Genomic DNA, 20,416 nt, shown 5'->3' with positions numbered 1-20,416 from the left:
ACATTCTGGACTGTATTCCTCCTCTTTGTGTCAGGGACAGTACTAATCTCTGCTTTTCAACTGGTGTCCTAGAGGAAAAAAATGCACTGAGCACCATCCATCATGACCATCCTCATCAACATGTGTCACCAGTGATAGCCTAACCTGACTGACCTGAATGTTAAATCCAAAAGTGAGTCACCATTATTTGCAAGTGAATTTGGTTCTCCCCTGGGCATAGTTTTTCATACTCAGCTGTATTTCCCACCTTTCCAAATCTGCAATGCACATCAAAGAAATAAAGCACACGAGTTTTAATTTAGAGATCACAGCCAGACACTAATTATTCTACATGATGAGTTGCCAGCATGTTTACTTTGCGCATTTTGGAGAGAGGGATTTATATTCTTTAAATATTTGAGCAGGGCCTGAGCAGCTGCGATCTCCTGAGTGCAGTAGGTGTGAGAGCCATTTTCATTTAGAAGCACCAAGTATTAACCTAATTTTTTGAGGTTAAGGAAAACTAAGATGCAGCACTTTGGATTACTTGCTGCAAAGGAAAACAAAAACAAAAACAAACAAACAAAACAAAACAAAACAAAAAACAAAAACAAAAACAAAAAACAGGAGGAGACATTGTTTCCAGGCAAACATAAATGAATAACTGCATAATGGCAATGAAGGAAAACACCAATCCACTCCAAATAGCAATGTATCTCTCCCACATCAGAACTTAGGAATATCTTGAAGTGAGCACTGAGTTTCTGATGGGTAGTAGATGCTTGGTCATTGTGGGCATCCACTTCTTTGAGATGAAGTTAAGAAAGCATTTCCATGTCTGGTTCATGACTTTCTACTAATCCCAATCTTCAGAACACTTTGAAGTGAGAAACAGAAGCATTTGGGGATCAACACTAAAATAAGGGAAACAGTGCACACAGAAAGGGTTAATTGCCATGATCCTGCAGCCATTATGGTGGTGATACAGTATACTAGTGAATGGCATAAAATGAAGAATCATAGAATCACTAAGGTTGGAAAAGACCTAAAAGATCATCCAGTCCAACTGTTCACCTATTACTAATAGCTCCCACTAAACCACGTCCCTCAACACAGCATCCAGTCTTTCCTTGAACACTGCCAGGGGTGGTGACTCCACCACTTCCCCGGGCAGTCCATTCCAGTGCCTGACTACCCTTTCTGTGAAGTAATACTTCCTAATGTCCAGCCTGAATCTCCCCTGACGTAGCTTGAAACCATTACCCCTGGTTCTATCACTAATGACACGAGAAAAGAGGCTGACCCCCAGCTCACTACAACCTCCCTTCAGGAAGTTATAGAGAGCAATAAGGTCTCCTCTGAGCCTCCTCTTCTCCAGGCTGAACATTCCCAGCTCCTTCAGCCTTTCCTCATACGGCCTGTGCTCCAGACCCCTCACCAGCTTTGTTGCCCTCCTCTGAACACGTTCCAGGGCCTCTATGTCTCTCTTGCAGTGAGGGGCCCAAAACTGGACACAGTACTCGAGGTGCAGCCTCACCAGTGCTGAGTACAGGGGAACAATCACCTCTCTGCTCCTGCTGGCAGCACTCTTTCTGATACAAGCCAGGATGCCCTTGGCCTTCTTGGCCACCTGGGCACACTGTCAGCTCATGTTCAGAACACATTTAGACGTCAACACATTTACTACAATTCTTTGTTTCAAAACACTGTTTTCATATATTTGTGGTTACTCTATAAAAGGAAAATAAAATGGGCTTGGGGGCAGCTGCTAGTAAGAAAGTAACAAGATCCTGTCTAGGAAATATCCACAGGAAAGCACAGATTAAGCAATGCAGTCAAGTACACAGACATTCTGAGTATAACATTTCCATAAATTCATCTGCAACCATCACACAACCACTTAGAATTTCCTATTATTACTTCCAGAACCTGTTCATTGCAGGCAGTGACACCCTGTGTCCCTGGGAGGCTTTGTTGTTAGATACTCTTTTCCCTCAAATAAGACATCTCAAGATGGGATCGACCATGTGAGTGAGGAAAGGTAAAAGACCACAGTGTTCTTCCTTCTTATGAGAGTTTACTAGATTCCATCTTAGTAAGTTTAAAATACATATACATATATATGTATATCTTCTGTTATTATGCAAGAAGAGTAACAACACCTAAACACAGACTTAACTGAAAGCTTACATTAACACAGGGAGCTTTAAAAAGTCTCATAAGGTTATCTGCTTTTTTACATGAGCACTACTTTTCCATTATGGTCTAATTCCTTGAAAAAATAAGTGCAGCTATTTTTAAATACAGAATTATAAATACTAAGGCTGATAAACAGCAATAATTATTATGAGAAAGGACTGTGATGCAGTAACAGACAGCAACAGTCCAAAAAAATTGAAGTGAGAATGATGATGATTTATGTTTCTAGAAAATATTTTAGACAAGACTTATAAGCTGTGATAATGGTTAAAGAGAACAGTAATCGAAAACGGAGTTGAGGGAGTGAAAGAAGAAGTATTATAAACCTGAAACAGAGCTCACTTCTTGCTGAGAAACACATTTTCTGTTAAAAAACAAAACAAACAAACAAACAAACAAACAAAACACACACACACACACAAACTGAAATACAAATATTATATATTGCTAAAAATAATGGAGTAATGGGCCACTTATCTGATTAGAAAGGTGACTCACGGTATTCCTGGTTTCCAGTTCTACCTAAAAAACACAATGGGAGGAAAGATAAACATGATTTAGGATTTAAGCTAATCCTAAACTATGTAGCATTTTAGGAGGAAAATCATGCTGGGGTAACAGAATGGAGGGAAAATAATATTGTATCTAACCAGTTTGAGGTTCTCATGTCAACTTGCAAAGCATTTAGGGCTGGAGTATGTGAACCATCATTTTCTCTTTTCCTGTCAACTATTTTTATATTTTGTTTGCTGAATGAAAAGACATTGTATGTAGTTCATTTTTTAGCTTGTTGGTATTTCCAATTATTGTATGTCCTGCTTTCTTGGTAAGCTCCAATGTGATTGTGGTTTTATTGTTAGTATAAATTGGATCCTCTGTGGAAATGCATGCATTGGCAATGAAAGAGTTACTAATGGCTACAGTCTGAGCATTGCTTATACAAAAATATATTAGATTTGGAATACTGTTTGTTTGTAAATTACCTCCACGTTAATGTTTCCTCCCATGTGCTAAATTTCAGTGGATTTATCTCTGCTTCTGCAGTCATTTTATGCAACCCTGAGTTGTTAATAAAAATGGTACAACTTAGAATATTCTAAATACAGTCACAGGACATTTTCCTTTGTAGCACAGCTATATTGCTTTGCAATACTAATACAGTGATATTGTTAGAGGAAAACAAATTTTTATAGTTATTATGTGAAAACAGAGATGATTCTGTGGCTGTCCATCAAATATTTACAATAGTTTTTTTAGAAGAAAAGGGAAGAGAAGAGAAGAGAAGAGAAGAGAAGAGAAGAGAAGAGAAGAGAAGAGAAGAGAAGAGAAGAGAAGAGAAGAGAAGAGAAGGAGAAGAGAAGAGAAGAGAAGAGAAGAGAAGAGAAGAGAAGAGAAGAGAAGAGAAGAGAAGAGAAGAGAAGAGAAGAGAAGAGAAAGAGAAGAGAAGAGAAGAGAAGAGAAGAGAAGAGAAGAGAAGAGAAGAGAAGAGAAGAGAAGAGACGAGAAGAGAAGAGAAGAGAAAGAGAAGGAAAGGAAAGGAAAGGAAAGGAAAGGAAAGGAAAGGAAAGGAAAGGAAAGGAAAGGAAAGGAAAGGAAAAGGAAAGGAAAGGAAAGGAAAGGAAAGGAAAGGAAAGGAAAGGAAAAGGAAAGAAAGGAAAGGAAAGGAAAGAAAGGAAAGGAAAGGAAAGGAAAGGAAAGAAAGAAAAGAAAGAAAAGAAAAGAAAAGAAAAGAAAAGAAAAGAAAAAGAAAAAGAAAAGAAAAGAAAGAAAAGAAAAGAAAAGAAGAAAAGAAAAGAAAAGAAAAGAAAAGAAAAGACAAAACCTGTTAGAACTCTAACATGTGGTAGTCATTGGCACAGGAAAATTTCTTTATCTCAGGGGAAATGACTGAAGTTTTTGCTATGTGTATCTGGAGCTTGAAAAGAGCCTTTTCTATAGATTCTCTAATCTAGATAAACCTGGAACATGAAGATCATAAGCAGAAGAGGGAATATAGAAAGGAGAATTGACCTGCCAAAAGCAGTTCCTGAATTCTCACAACCTTATTTCTTTTCTTCGTTGGGGCAGGGGATTTGTTCAAGCAAGGGAGGGCCAAGCTGAAAGCTGAGTTCACCGTAAAGAGAACAGTGGTATATGGAGAGGAAGATTCCAGACAAAGCATGTGGGAATACCTCAAGGTCTGAGCTGTCCTTGAATATTTGACAACAGTGTATGAATAATGTACTGATCCTTCAGTGAGAGCTGTTATGCCAGCCAAGCCCAAGGGCAGAGGCAGATACAGCAGCACACTCTTAATAGGAGCAGATTCATTTTCCCACCCCTTACCTCCTTGAAAGTGTCCAGGACATGCAGAATGACTTCTGTTTTGGAAAGCAACTGACCAGGAAGCAGTACTGCTTGTCCCACCCAGAAACACTTGGAAAGTTCACTGCTCAAAAATTATAAAGAAATACACTTCAAGTATAAGCAAATTTTGTTTGAATGTCCAAGAAATATTATCTGCAAATAAAATATTTGTGGGTTTTTGTTTTGTTTTTTGAAAAAATATTGCTATTGATATTTGAGAAGAATAGTTCTTCTTTGTGTTTCTATTAATAAAGTTGACAATCTGTAAGAAAAACAGTGAAAAAGACAAAGGAAATGGGGCAGTGTGGACAGTGAACTCTTGTATTCCACAAATTTCAATTGTCATGAAAAAACATTCCTTGGAGCATTAGGTTAAAATTAGTAAGAGAGTTAGATAAAAGCCTGTTGGGAGGGAAAGTAGCTAACCATCATTAAACACACAAACAAACAAACAACAATAATAATAATAATAACAATAATAAAGTATTTTGAGGAAGAATTAAAAATTACTGTGGTTAAGGGCATGTTCCCTAGAAAGAAAATCATACTGAAATTTGGAAAAGTTGGATGAGAGATTCTTTCCCCATGACACTAGTTATTGTTGCTGCTCAAGGCTACTTACTCTGCTAAGAAACTCAGACATCTAGTCAACACTGAGCTTTGTCAGAGTCTCGTGGTAATATTTATCTTCTGTTACCAAAGAAAATCAGCAGAGCCTGTTGGCTGCTGCCCTGCAATGACTGCGCTTGATCTGAAAAAAGACAAGCGTTCTATTTTCTTTTTGGAAACAACATCTTTATTATGACCAAGAGAAACCAAAGAGAGAATGAGGTTCCTTACCCTCTGGAAAAAAAGCTGTAACTCGAGGAGCAGTTCTGTTTCCCACTGACTGCAACAATGAGAAGCTACAGTGAGATACAGGTGTTAGTATCACTCAGAGTCCCTGCCTGAACTTTTATTTCCGAAGACAGCAGACAGTTCCTGATGTCGTTTTCCACCACCCTCCTACATCCTTATGGCAGCACTGATCTTCTGCATTCACAGAATTAGCCAGACTGTGTATTAAATGATCACACAGCAGGTAGAAATCTTGTTCTTTGGGTTTAATTTGTTTAATTAAAAGGGCCTTCCTACAGAAAAAAAGGCTATGCTTCTAGATTTTGGCTTTGATTTTGGTTTGCATGTATGATTGCCAGCTTTATGGCTCTGTGACACAAATCAAACTAGAGGTTTCCACAGCTGACACCCTAAATCGTGCAGGCCTTTGAGCTGGTCTATAGGTAAGTGTCTATGGCCAGGTGGTTCCCTGCAGACAAATCTGAATCTCTTGCACCTGTAGAACAGCAGCATGGATCTTCCAGTAGGGGAGCCTGCCAACCCAGTGCTAAAGAGGAGGAAGAGTGGGGACAATTGTCACCAACAGGGCTCTTATTTCAAAAAAAGTGGTTCATAAGACATAAGACTCACTGAGTCCCTTCCCCTGCAGCCAAGTGTTCCAATGGGACTACTGCCCTACCACAGGACTTGAACTGCATTGATGTGTGCACTGGCAGAGAAGCAGTTTGGGAGATCTCTCTCAGTCACAGTCTACAAACTCAGCAAAGTCCATGGGAATCTTCTTGAGGACTCAGAATTAGTATTGTCCACTTCCATGGATGTGCTGTAGGCCACTTCTGGTTGCACACCCAACTGAGTCAGAAGGATCTGCCAGGTGACTGAGCCATCACTTTGACTGGGGACACAGACATGGCAGCAGGCATACAAAAATCAAAAGAGGCCAATGCTTCGCACCAGCTGTGAAACAGTTCAAACTCTGTTGTGCAGCTGTAGGAGAAGTCACCATCTTAAACCCTAAAGGAACTGCTTATGATTGGTGGATAGGCAGGACAGGATTTCCCTTTTAGCTGTCATCTATCTTCACACCAACCTGGTTCCCCAAGAAGTAGCAACTTTCCAGCAAGACAACGCCTGACACTTCTGTTACAGAATGGTGTTGAGTGATAGCTTATATAACCCTGTATCCTCATACTAGCAGTTTCATTCTAGCACTGTTTAGTGAAAGAAGAGATGTCTGAACAAAGCAATTTCATATACTATTCAACAAGCAGCTCTTTCTCTACAAAGTATGAACAATAGCTGTCATCTTTGTACAAGAAAAAAAAAAAGTTTCAAATTATTACAGTGGTAAGAGAAAATCTAACTGCAGCTGAGATCCCCATGAACAAATTGTTTTTAATACTATTATGGAAAAGGGAAATGTGTGACCCAGACCTTTATTTAATATTTTATTAACCATGAAAGTTAATTTGAGTTTGTGCTCAATTTTCTGGGAAGTTGTACAATTTTGGCACAGGATTGAACTGTCTTTTCCTCTCTGCATTTTTCACATTTTAGTATTAGATTTGGGAAAAGGAGGAGATAACATGCAATTAATGTAACACAGAAAAGAAATTCTGTGATGCAAAAAATGTCAGTTGACTTCATTAAAATTCCTTAAGTATGCAAGAGGAAGAGTATATATAGTACTGGTGAAGGAAAAGATATAAAATAAAGACAAATTAGCATTTGTTTTTCTGATATTGACTTATAAATCACATGACTAGGGGCTTCTCTAAATGTCATCTACCTCTTGGTCTTTACTTCTGTCCTATATACTTCAGGCTATGTGAAAAAAAAAACAAAACAAAAAAAAAAAAAAAACCTTCAGTAAAAGGTTGTTTTAACACCAGGCTAGCTAGCTAGCTATTCTGGAAGTACACAGTGACAGCTTTTTCCAACCCAAATTTTAAGTCAAGAAACTGTAGGGGTTTCCAAGGAACATGTCTTCGACCATTCACAAGAGTGTCTGGAAGAGCATCTAATGGGATGTTGAAATTAGCAGTTTGGCTACAGAGGACTCTATAGTTTCCTTAGTTTTAGGTCTTGGTTCCCAGTCTGTCTGACATGGAGACCATCAGGAGTTATGTCTGCAATACCTGTAGATATCTGGGACTGTTCTCTTTCAGTGGGTCTTGTCTTGAAAAGTGGCATCAACTAAAAGACCAATTAGGACCTATTACTAGTTCATGTCAGTTCTCTGCCTATATAGGAGTACTTGGCAGCCTGGTGCCAGAGTCATGCCAGCAACCACTCTAATAACTCATTACACTAGATAGCTGAGTTCTAGTGCCTGGCAGTGGCACTATTTAATTTTATAGTAAACAAGTAGTCTGATAAGTGGGCACTGGATTTACAGGATAAATCCTGAAGTTCCAGTATTGTGTATTGAGCCTGTGCTTGCTGAATCTTCTAGTTCACAGCATTTGTTTTTGGAAAGAAAAGTGGTTGATTGGCTTTTTTTTTTTTTCCCCCAAACATACTTTTAAAAGACTCTGAAGGACATTTGGACTTAGGAGTACTGAAATACTTCTAGTATGTGAATACAATAGTTTTGATATCATTGCTTATACTTCCAAAATCTGTTTAAAGGCAACTGTACATTTGCCCTCGGGACTGAACTGTCAGATTGCTTAAGCTGCAGACCTATGAGTAAAACCTCAACAGTGGTTGATACAGCCCCTCCAAAACTGAAGGGTTTATTCATCAGAGACTTCTTGGTCACCATGGCACAGCCTAGAGGAGGTAGGCAGCCTACATTAATAAAGGATAATGGGAAAAAAGTAATCATGCTGTGCTGAGTTGCTCTAACAGACCAATTTATGTAGCCACTGAATACATTTACTCTTCTTTCTAAATGGATTGCATATTATTATTATATTTTTACGTTTTTTTTTTTTGTTTTTTTTGTTTGTTTTTTAATTTTTATTTATTTATTCCTATTCATTGCTAGGCACTTTCTGGTATAATTAGAAACAAAAACACTATGTTTGAAATTATTGTGCTATATGATACAAAATCTTGAATAAATTCTAGGTCTTGAACCTTAACTAGACTTTCCTGAACATCAGAACTGACAATACATTCTTTTTAATACAGAAAGTATCTTATTTGATTCTGAAAGCACAGAAAGAGCAGGCTACTGCATCACAATTGTATGCAGTCACTTTCCTATTCATAACGATCCCCTAATATTTTGAATTTCAGCACTGATTTTATCTTAATGTTATTCTGTAGGTGAACATTTATAGCATATGATCTGCACATAATGTGAGAGTCCCTGGGAAACTCTACACATACAGAAGTGTGAATCTCTCTGTACTTCGTCAAGTTGTCTAGTTCATATTCCTCTACAATTGCAGTAGCTAATTTTACAGCATAAGGAGTGATACCTGTCTGCATTCCTCAGGGTAGAATTATTAGTGCAGGTAAATCTCCATGCTGCAGCTAACAAATTTGTTTGACACATGGTTTATGACCTACTAGATGTAAATGTCTGCTGTGAAACTAATGATGGATGAAGCAAGAGAACAAGTTATCTCACAAGATTTCCAGTTGGGCTAGAAATAATCTGCCCTGTGAAATGTTGACAGGTTCACTTCTAATCTCAGTTAGAAAATTGAGGTTGGAGTAGATAGTGCTGAAAAATAATGGGGTGAAAATCTGTTCTAACTTTTCAGACCATTTCCTACATACATTCTTAACTTGCTACAGAGTGCTTAGAGAGTTCCAGAGATATTCATTCAGTTTCATTTTAAGACATAATCCCCTTGTGTATGGCTTTAATATGAAATATTTCTTGAGTTAAAGAGAAATTCTGGCTATTACTGTCATGTGAAAACAGTTCACTGTTTTCTGCTAATATTTTTAGAGATTTATTTAAGTGCAAAGGAACCATAATGGATTCTGTGTTTTCTTACAATGTTACTTTTCCAACAGCATTTGATTAAAATAACTCAAACAAGTATCAAACAGCCCAAGGTCTTCCATTCTGTTTGTCTCTGTTAGAAGTAGCTGCCATATACCTGCAAAGGTATGTCTACAAGAATAATCATCAAAACAGGATTGATCTCTTCTGTAAGGGTGTGAACAAGTTTTGAAAGCTCTTTAATGTTCATATACGTAAGACTAATGACCTGGCCTGTGGCTCTGAAAAAGAAGCAAATGATAGACATGGAAGGTATGTGAAGATAATTCTACAGCCTCAGGAATTTTCCAAGGATGGATTACAATTCTACCTTTCTATTTCCTCTCTAGAATCTGTCCTAGTTTTAGGACAGTAGATGTTGAAAGTCAATAAAGCCAATGACCTTAAAGCTGACATATTAAAATAGTATGGAAAGGTCTAATTATTGCAAAGGTCACAAGATTAAATTTTCATTCCAATTTTGTTATTTCTGGGAGCCAATGAAAATGTAGAACAGTTATCAGAATTCCCCTGTGACTTTCAACAAATACTTGATGTTTACATCATTGGGCCAACATTAGAATTTATATTCACTTAAATATGGGAATCATGTCTGAATTTTCAACAACCATGGAACTGGAAGATTTATATATGTATAATAAAGCAATAGCTTAAAAATAATGGCAGGAAAGCATTTCAAGAAAGCATGAAAACTGCCTCCAATATTCATCTTAATTTAGAGAGGCAAGTAAAACAAGAAACAGAATGTTTTATGGAAAAACATGATATAAGATTAATACTTTCTATAATAGAGTAGAATAAAGTACTGTAAGATCAATTTCAAAATGTTTTTTATGGAGAAGATTTTACAAAATATAGATATGTTTTATCAGAAACTTTTCATTTCAGGACATTTTATAATTTTAAAAATGTGTTGATTTATCTGATAATACTGAATATAGTTGGAAAATACATTTAAAATTATTTTAAGGTTTGAAGCATAATACTTCCAGTGGGAAAATCTTCACTTTCAAAAAATCCTATGAACATTTTTCAGTGTTTCTGGTTATTAGAAAATATCAGATGATTTTTTTATTTTTTTTTTCGTACTTTGTGCAAACTAAAATTATCCAGTCCATCAGTCTCAGGCTTTTATGACAGGTTTTGAAGTAAAGAATAGCAAAAATATATAAGTAAGTTTGTTTTTTATAGTGTAATTGCACAGTGTAGTGATCCTTTCTCATTCAGCATCTCAGTTCTCTTCTTTACTTTTCACTCTGCTACTCTCAAGTTTGGATAAAGCACAGGTTTTAGAAAAACACATGCTTTCTCAAAAGTCTTTATAGCTAAGTGATTCCATGGTAAATGGAATATATTGTTCTGTCACAGCAATTTAACACTGAAATAACTCTTCTGATTTCCTGATTTTGTCGAATGTTACCTTTTCACGTATCAGTGAAACCAAACAGCTGTAGCATCACTCGAATGGCATGAAATTTGTTTCCTGATCAGAAATTTTACTTTTTCCATGAAATTTGATGCTAAGTTTACCACACCCTGGTGCTTTTTAATATAGATTTATATTTATTTTGACAGCTTTCCAACCTCAGGCAAGGCATACTTCACTAAAGGGCCTGTCTGCATTTATTTCTCAATAGGTAATTATTACTAGCATTCAAAATTATGGATGTGTATTTCCTGGTGTGTGTCTGAATATGATTCAAAAGAAGGGAAGAATTTGAGATCCAGTGTGACTAATGTATTGCATCATGTATTTTTACATTTCAATAATAAGGATGCAGGCATAATATAAATGAATTAATTATATATATATATATGCACAGTACATGTGCACAATTGTGTTGATAATTATGAGTGCTTGCCTAAGATAAGGTATGTGCAAGAACGGGCACTCTCTTTGCCCACAAAAATTTTAAAGACATTATGTTTTGATATTCAGAAGAACAAAAGAAATATGTATTTGTGTTAGGAAATGCATGTTATTTTGTTTAATTTTGAAAACTCTCTTCTTGAGTAGATAATGAAGTACCAGTTAAAGATCAGTATACATTTTGCAAGACCTTAAAGAAAAATTCTCTACAACCACCGCAGCCCTCCACAACTGAATTTTGACTTGAGTTCATCATTAGTCTCCACATTTAATTTACTATTCAAGTTTCTGTAATAGCTTCAAGAGTGAGTTTGAAACCTCTGTCTTATGGATTTCAAATGTTTGCTTTCAGATATTAACATGGCAGGAGAACCAAAACCATACAGACCAAAACCTGGCAACAAACGTCCACTTTCAGCACTTTACAGGTAAGTTAGATTTCACCCTTAACAGGATACAAATCAGATTTATTAGAAGAAATATGGTAAACTGAAATGTTTATTTTGTATATTTTTTCCATACATATCCATCAATGCCATTGTGTAGCACAAGACCTTGACAAAGGGTTTTGTCCCCATTCATGGTTTGATTTCTGTATGTGAGCAGAAGAGTCATTCTTACACTATATGCATTTACTAAATGTACTAAGAGTAGCATTCTAACTTCCAGAAATAAAGACTGCCTATTTGATGCTCACAGAAAAAAAAAAAAAAAAAAAAAAAAAAAAAAAAAAAAAAAAAAAAACTAAACAGCACCAACAAGGAATTGACCTAGCAAATAGAATTCCTGAGTTATACTTAGGTGCGATTATCACAGCATGGAAATAATGCCCATAATGCCCCTCTTTTGATTTGGAAAACAAACTCTCTATACTTTTCCTGAAGTGAAAATGGAAACAATGGAGAAGTAGACTTAAGGTCCATATGGAAATTCAGTATTTAACAGAATTAATATGAAGTATACAATAAAATTATGAAACTGTCATTTACAAAAACCGCTGACAGAAATACCAGCGTGGTGTTTTGTGAACTGATTATTAAAGTCCTCACTTCTGGAACTACAATCAATAATTTATTTGACTCTGTTTTAAAAAATGAGTGCCATTTAAATTTTTAATCCTTATGCTTTATTGCCTGACTGTGGCTCAGTTTCTGTGTTTTTGTATTTGCTGGTGAAATAACTAATAATTTCAGAGCAAAACTAATGTTTTCTCACTGATATGTTTATCAAGGGTGAGAATCGATGTCTAACAAGACTGGACTTCATCCTCATGTGTCCAGGAAGGCACTGATAGTGTCTTTTTCCCATTCCTGGATGATTTCTTTATTTTTTTTCCATACAGCAATTAAACATTGTTAGAGAGATTAATATACAGACAGACATGCACAAGGCACTGCTGCTCAGTAAATCCCACTTCCCTTTAAAGTGGCAAAAACTTCAGATCCATTTTAAGAATAATTTCTTCCATAGCCGAAATGCAGATACACCGGCTCTGAGAGTGACATGGACAATTTAAAGCCTGGTCTGATCTAAAAGTTTCAGATGGAAATTCAAGGGTGGGATAAGTTACCCTTAGCTGAAGCAACAGGGAAATTACTTTTGGGCAAAAGAATCTCTGTTTTATCATTACTCTCAATTGCAACCTATTAATTTCTGTCAGTGTTACTGGTAGTCATGTGTCATTATGTTACTGTGTCCCTCTGTATTCAAAAGATGTTTGAAGAAGTTATGTGGTTTCTGACATCTAAATACAGATCCACCTCAGAGCTTTTGAATGGTTTCTCATAAATGTTCTATAGACAAGACAGTGATAAGTCACTATGGGAAGTTCTGAGGGATCTTTACAGAGAAAAAATGATATTTGGCCATATCCTCTCATGGACCTCTCATAGACTATTTTTCTAGTTTATTAGATTATGTGAGGCTCTTTATTTTATTTTATTTTATTTTATTTTATTTTATTTTATTTTATTTTATTTTATTTTATTTTATTTTATTTTATTTTATTTTATTTTATTTTATTTTTGTAACTGGCAAAAACCATCACCCGAAGGTAATGGAGAAGTTTCATTATCCTACTAGCAGTTAGCATACTAATATGGGAGAAGGGTAATGGCTTATAAAATTATTGGCAGAGTAAATATTTACTAACATCTTCGTTGTACTTGGGACAGCTGGGATGGAGTTAGCTTTCTTCTTTAGGGCCCCATATGGTGCTGCTTTGAATTTGTCACTAAAACACATTAAAGTTTTGGTTATTTATGCACAATGATTGACCAGCATCAAGGCTTTCTCTTTTTGCCACTGTGCCTTTGCAGCTAGAAGGCTAAGGGTGGCAAGGTGTTGGGAAGGAACACTGGATCCAAATTGACCATATGATATAGGTATTCTATATCTAAAAAATTGGGCATTTTTTCTTCCATTGCTTGGTTGAGGTTTAGGCTTTAGTGGGAGGTGAAAGGTAATTTTTGCATCACTTATTTTTATTTCCTTCCTTTCTTCCTTTATTAAACTGCATTCATCAAAGTCCATGAAATTTCTTTACTTTACTCTCCAGCATCTAAGGGAGGCAGTAGGAGGCTTGGGGGTTGGGTCAGATATTGACTGTATGGATGTTAAGCTGTCAGCTAGGGTCAACACACAGCAAATCTAGAGAAATTTAAGTGGAAAAATTGTTACATTAGATTTTATTTGACTATGAACACTGGTTAAAAATTTACAAAATTTTCACTCTGAAAAAGGAGGACTGTAAGAAGTAGAAAAAGAACAGTGGATTTTAGGAAGGACAGACTTCAGTGAGCTCAAGATATGATAAGTGGGATTTCTTGGAAAGAATATTAATAATAAAAGAAGTACATTAAAAATTGCATACGCTGTGCATAAGGTAGAAAAAAATAGGAGTAAATAAAGAATAATATGTGAACATCAAGATTTTTTAACATTCTGAAAAGTGAAAAGAAATTGCACAAAATGTGGAAACAATATCACATGCCTAAAAGTGAGTGGAAAATCATAATCACAGAATCATTGAATGTGTTGGGTTGGAGGAAACCTTAAAAATCATCTAGTTCCAACCTCCTTCTATGGGCAAGATTACCAGCCTCTAGATCAATTTGCCCAGGTCCCCATCCAATATGGCCTTGAACACCTTCAGGGACAGGGTATCCATAACTACTTAGGCCAACCTGTACCACTGTCTCACCATTCTCTGAGTGAAAAAATTTCCCTCTAACATTGTCCCGTCTTAGAATCATAGAATCATAGAATTACTCAGGTTGGAAAAGACCTTGAAGATCATCAAGTCCAACCGCAGCCTAACCAGTACACCATCTCTAAAAAAAACTCTGCTAAATCATATCCCTGAGTACCACATCCAAACGGCTCTTAAACACATCCAGGGATGGCGATTCAACCACCTCCCTGGGGAGCCTATTCCAGTACCTAACCACCCTTTCTGTAAAGAAGTTCTTCCTAATATCCAACCTGAACTTGCCCTGGCGTAACTTGAGGCCATTTACCCTCGTCCTGTCACTTGTCACTAGTGAGAAGAGACCTGCCCCACTCTCACTGTAAGAACCTTTCAGGTACTGGAAGACGGCAATAAGGTCTCCCCTCAGCCTCCTCTTCCTCAGACTAAACAGCCCCAGCTTCCTTAGCCTCTCCTCGTAGGGCTGATTCTCCAAGCCCTTCACGAGCCTCGTTGCCCTTCTCTGGACCTGCTCCAGTATTTCCATATCTTTATCTTTCTTCTGTCAACATCAGTCCATGTAAAAAGTTACTCCTGATTATTAGCTTCTTTTAAGTACTGGAAGGCCACAGTGAGGCCTTCTCTTCTATAGGCTGAACAAGTCCAGCTGCCTCTTTTGATGCAGCCCAGGATACAGTTGGCTCTCCAGGATGCAACTGCACACTACTAGCCTGCATCATTCTTTTCATCCACCAGGACCCCTCAAGTCCTTCTCCACAGGGCTGCATTTTAATAGGTCTTCCCCCTTGTCTGCAGACTTATCTCAGAGTGCTGTGACCCAAGTGCAACACCTTGCACTTGGCCTTGTTGAACCTTGTTAGATTCACGTGGACCCACTTTTTAAATGTGTCCAGGTCCCCTTGGATTGCACTGTTTCCTTCTGCATATTAACTGCACCACTGAGTTTATCTCCATGAGTGTGTTGGGTTTCTCTAACAGGAAACCAAAATGTCTAAGGAAACTGAAGGTATAAAATACAACACAAAGACTGGTTTTAGAGTAACTTCTACTTTTTTATAGTTCTGTAACTTTTTATCATGCTGTAAGAAAGGAGAGAAAAGAGTAGACCATACAGGAAAAATTTCTTTTGCATTAGAAAAAAAAAAGTTAGCAAACAAGCTGTTTAAGAAAATCAATTTTAACCAGAGGGATGGAATCAAGTAATTGGATAACCAGTATGTGAATGTGAATTCAATGGAAATGTTATGATGAAATTCACCCTAAAGACTTTAAAGAACTAGCTGAATTTGTGTGGGAACTATTATTGATTGTTTTAAAAAACTTATGGTGGTTACATAAGGTAGAATAACAGCAGGTATTGACAGATATACTTCTATATTTTAAAAAGAGGAAAAACCATAAAATTATCAGTTCAGCCCAGCTTTGATTTCTAGATATGTACTAGAAAAAACAAAAACAAAACACTAAGTAGTCAATCTACAATCTACAATCCGTGTAATCTGACCTTTCTTCCAATGGCTATACACTTTCCATCTAAGCTCTAGAAGATCCCCATTCAGCCAAGCTGACTTTCTGCATCCCCCACTTCTAACATTTTGGTACTGAATGTTCTTGTGTTGGTAAGAGGCAATACTTAAAAAGTGATAAGCACTGATGAACAGCAGTATTTTCAAAAATAGAATCAGAGGGGACTAGAAAATTCCTTGGTCAACCTGAAATCTACTCTCCCTGTATCCAAGAGATTTTGGTGGCAGTTTTCCACCTGTCATCAAAGGTTTTAAACTCCACTAATTAGTGGTTATTGAGTATAGGATGACCACCAGTCACCACTTCACTCACAAGAGTCTCTTTACAAGCAACAAATCCAGGAGGGTGCCTTTTTTAGCTCTCTTCCTGCTTGCACCAAGAAGTTACCACCAATATGCTTTCAGGACCTGTTTGTGTCAGCTATCTGCATTGTCAGATGTGTGATATCCTATGATGCCTTATGCAACATAATTTGCTAAAGTATCCAAGTCACAGAATCATAGAATCATTGAATCCTTAGAGCTGGAGGTGACCTTTAAAGGTCATCTAGTCTAACTTCCCCGCAACAAGCAGGGACATCTGCAGATAAATCAGGTTGCTCAGAGCCTGGTCTAATTTGACCTTGAATGTCTTCCACCGTATCTCGGGACAACCTGTTGCAACACCTCACTAGCCACACTGTAAAATAATGTTTCCATATTTTCAATCTAAATTTCTCCTCTTTTAGTGCAAAACAATTTTCCATTGTTCCATTACCACAAAACCTCCTAAAAAGTCTGTCCCCTTCTTTCCTGTAGCTCCCCTTCAGATACTGGATGGCCACTCTCAGGTCACCTCACAGCCTTCTCTTCTCCAGGCTGAACAGCCCCAACTTTCCCAGCCTGTCCTTGTAGGAGAGGTGTTCCATACCTTGAATCGTTTTTGTTGCCCTCTTCTGGATGCAATCCAGGTCTATGAGTCTGTACTGAGGACTCCACATCTGGATACAGAACTCCAGGTGACGCCTTACCAGAGCAGAGTAGAGGAGCAGGATCACCTCCCTTGACCAGCTGTCCATACTTCTTTTGATACAACTCAGGATATGACTGGCTTTCTGTGCTGCACACCCTGCTGGCTCATGTCCAGATTCCCATCCTCCGGTACCCCTAGGTCCTTTTCAGCAGGGCTGCACTCAATCTTTTCATCCCCCAGCTCTTATTGATAGTGGGAATTGCCACAACCCAGGACCTTGATCTACTTCTGTTGAAAGTGGTACTGGGACATTTGTCTGTGCTTCAATTCAGAAACTAAATCATCTTTCCATCCTTTCTAGTTTTATAACCTCTGTGGGAAGAGTTTCATTCAATCTCACATACATAAACTTTAATATGAATCTAAATGTCAGACTCACTAATTTTTCAGCTGTATGAATTGGATGCATTACATACAAGTCTATCATTTCCTCTTTGATGTTTTCATAGCCTCATTCGCATACCCAAATTCTCCTTTCTTTTTATTTCACTTATAATTCTTTTTATGTTCCAGGCCTGCCTGGAATAATCCCACAAGAGACAGGCCTTGTAAAAAGAGGGATGGTCTGCATGGATGAGCAAGAAACTTTTGAAAATTAAAAGATGTAAAAAAGAGGCGGCAGTAGCAACAGGTGACCTGGTGGAAATACAGAGATGCTGTCCAGGAATGCAGGTGTAGGATCAAAGCAGTGTTTCAGCAGGCTGATATTATCATTTTCTAGTACTCAACAGAAAAGTGCGGGTTTTGCTTTAGAAAAATGTTAACCCCATTATTAACTTTAACTCTCTGAACAAAACTACATACATGCTTAGGATAGTGCTCAGGAATCTGCTTAAATCTAACATAATTGTGACCTCCAGCAGTGCTCCTCCTGTTTAGCACTGCTGTTTGGTACATGAGGAGGAAACTAAATCCCAGAAGGTACAAAATTGCTCTGAATTTCCATTTTTAGCAAAACTCTTCTGTGGAAATCCTGAAGCCAAACAAATTTGCATCTCAAAATTAATTTACAGCTTGTTATTTGGGTCTAGCCTTAAGCAGTAGTTAAATTTTCTGGCCAATCTTCATATCTTTAAAACTAAAGGTGAAGATTAAAGATGCTGGCATATTGAATAATATTGTCTTATGGTAAATAAGCAGACTATGTCTATCTAATTTTTCTGGTGTTTTGAACAGTATTTCACTAAGCAGTTCTGCGTCATGATATGGAAGTCCACTTACTCATTTCTTCCTCAATATATGCTTCAATATGCCAGTGTAGAATTAAAATAAATAAATAATCAAATGCATTGGTATTCCATGTCATTTCATCATAAAATATTGTTTAAGCCATTTTATTTTTCATTTTGTTTCTCCGCCGTTTTTACAAGGTGCTAAGTAATAGAATCATACCATAGAATCATAGAATGGCCTGTGTTGAAAAGGACCACAATGATCATCTAGCTTCAGCTCCCCTGCTATGGGCAGTAACCAGTCACCAGACCAGGCTGCCCAGAACCACATCCAGCCTGGCCTTGAATGCATCCAGGGATGGGGAATCCACAACATCCTTGGGCAACCTGTTCCAGTGCATCACCACCCTCTGTGTTTAAAAATTCTTCCTCATATTTCATAGGAGAGGTGCTCCAGCCCTCTGATCATCTTTGTAGTCCTCCTCTGACCCGCCCTAAGAGCTTCTTCCTGTACTGGGGGCTCCAGGCCTGGACACAGTACTCCAGCTGGGGCCTCACAAGAGCTGAGTAGAGTAGGAAAATCACCTCCCTCTCCCTGATGGCCACCCCTGTTTTAATGCAGCCCAGAACACAATTGGTCTTCTGGGCTGCAAGTGTGCATTACCAGTTCATGTCCAGCTTCTCATCTACCAGAACCCCTAAGTACGTCTCTACATGGCCTACATACATGGTCTGAGAGCTGTAGAGGCTTGAAAATGTGTGTGGCTGCTGCAGACATGTGGTGTATGAGGTTAGAAGAGAGAGCTGCTGGAGACTGAGTTGGGTACATGGAGCCAAATCTAATGTGGTGTCACTAGTACTATTTGGAGGGATCTGGGAGCTGTCCCAAATTACATCCAAGTCTGCTTGCTGAAAAAACTAGTTTGTGTGCCAAGAACAACCCCCACAGAGAGTGAATTAATGCTCGTATAATGTAGTAGGGAAGCAGGGAACTAGGATTTGGAAGTAAAATGGGAACATACATTACTGAGCACTGTAGGAGTGTCTATTCACTCTCCTTGCTCAACACAATTTAGCAAAGCTTTCAAAGACTTGTCTGGGAGTTTTTGAACATAGTAAGTTCCCCCTCTCCTATGCCACACTCCAAGCTTCCCCATAAAGTCATATAAGCAAAACAGGTCTTGCTTCTGAGCCACATCTTGAAGGCCCAATGAAGAGTTATTCAAGATCTGCTCCTCCCCATATTCCCATTGCTGCGTGGTCATGAGGTCTTTGAGCCAGATGTCCACCAATCTGAGGCCTCCCTGGAATGAGACAAGGAATGGAATGAATTTAATGGAAGGAAATACTGAGTGAACTTGTTTCATGTTGCTTCAGCTGACCTAATCTTCACCTTGCGCTTGTTGGGTTCCCATGGTACTACCCATCTGTAGCCCTGGCAAAGGTGCCTCGGGAGGTCATGCTCTTTAGAAGGTGCTTTCTGAAGTTTCGGGCTTTATGGTTCAGTTCTCTTTGAGTGGCATTAAAATGCACAGTCATTTCCCATTCCCATCCACTTCTCCATATAATGCAATTGAAATGTGCATTCAGCATGCTTGATTTAACATGCTACTAATTAGGCATATTAAACAACCTTTACTTCACAATTGAGTAAGTCTCTTGGCCTGTGGAGGAAATTAGTTTATTCAGAAGTCTAGTTTTAATATACTGGAAAGAGATATCCTTTTATTTACAGCTCATGATTATGCTTTTAATATCAGTTTGAGGGTTGCTTTTTTGTTTGTTTGTTTGTTTTTGACAAAAATACTGTGTCAGTTTCCTCAGTACATTTTATTTTTATAATACCCATCACAAAACTGCTTAGATTATGCTGCACATCTTGTATATTCTTTAGGTTTGCAGATTTTTTCATACCAGAGACTTAAAGCATTTCTTACAGCCTTTCTCTACTTGTTGTCCATTTCTCAGAGATACATTAAGATATTTTTTGTAGTATGTGGTAGGTCTTTCAATCCTCACAGCCATCCATTATTTCCAGTTGATGTCCTAAGCACTCCTGGGCATTCTTCATTTCAGGAGAAAATGTGACAGAGTGACTGGAACACAGTCACCTCTTCCAGGGAAGAAGGATTCTTAAGATCATTCCACACTTTGAAAACATTAAATAAACTCAAAAAGTTCTGTGCCAAATGTACATTACTATTCTTTTTGAATACTGCAGTATTTTGCATAATGCTTTCTGTAGTGTGCTGTTGGCAATATATTAACTATATGCTGTACTGGCATATAATAAAAATAAC

The 20,416-nt window shown here is 37.7% G+C and overlaps 1 protein-coding gene across 9 annotated transcripts in view; it reads left to right on the top strand.

Annotated features, from left to right (window-relative positions):
• Positions 1-20,416, top strand: part of RALYL (RALY RNA binding protein like) — a 359,319-nt gene that overhangs the window by 274,088 nt on the left and 64,815 nt on the right. For all 9 annotated transcript variants that reach the window (XM_072327245.1, XM_072327247.1, XM_072327241.1 and 6 more), the window contains one exon: positions 11,551-11,626. In XM_072327245.1, coding sequence (XP_072183346.1) covers positions 11,551-11,626 — 76 coding nt within the window. The remainder of the gene's footprint in view (positions 1-11,550; positions 11,627-20,416) is intronic.

Source organism: Excalfactoria chinensis, chromosome 2 (assembly GCF_039878825.1).
Source record: "Excalfactoria chinensis isolate bCotChi1 chromosome 2, bCotChi1.hap2, whole genome shotgun sequence".
In the NCBI taxonomy this organism is placed as follows: Eukaryota; Metazoa; Chordata; class Aves; order Galliformes; family Phasianidae; genus Excalfactoria; species Excalfactoria chinensis.
The sequence above is the reverse complement of the archived record's forward strand: the minus strand, read 5'-3'. Positions and strand labels throughout refer to the sequence as shown.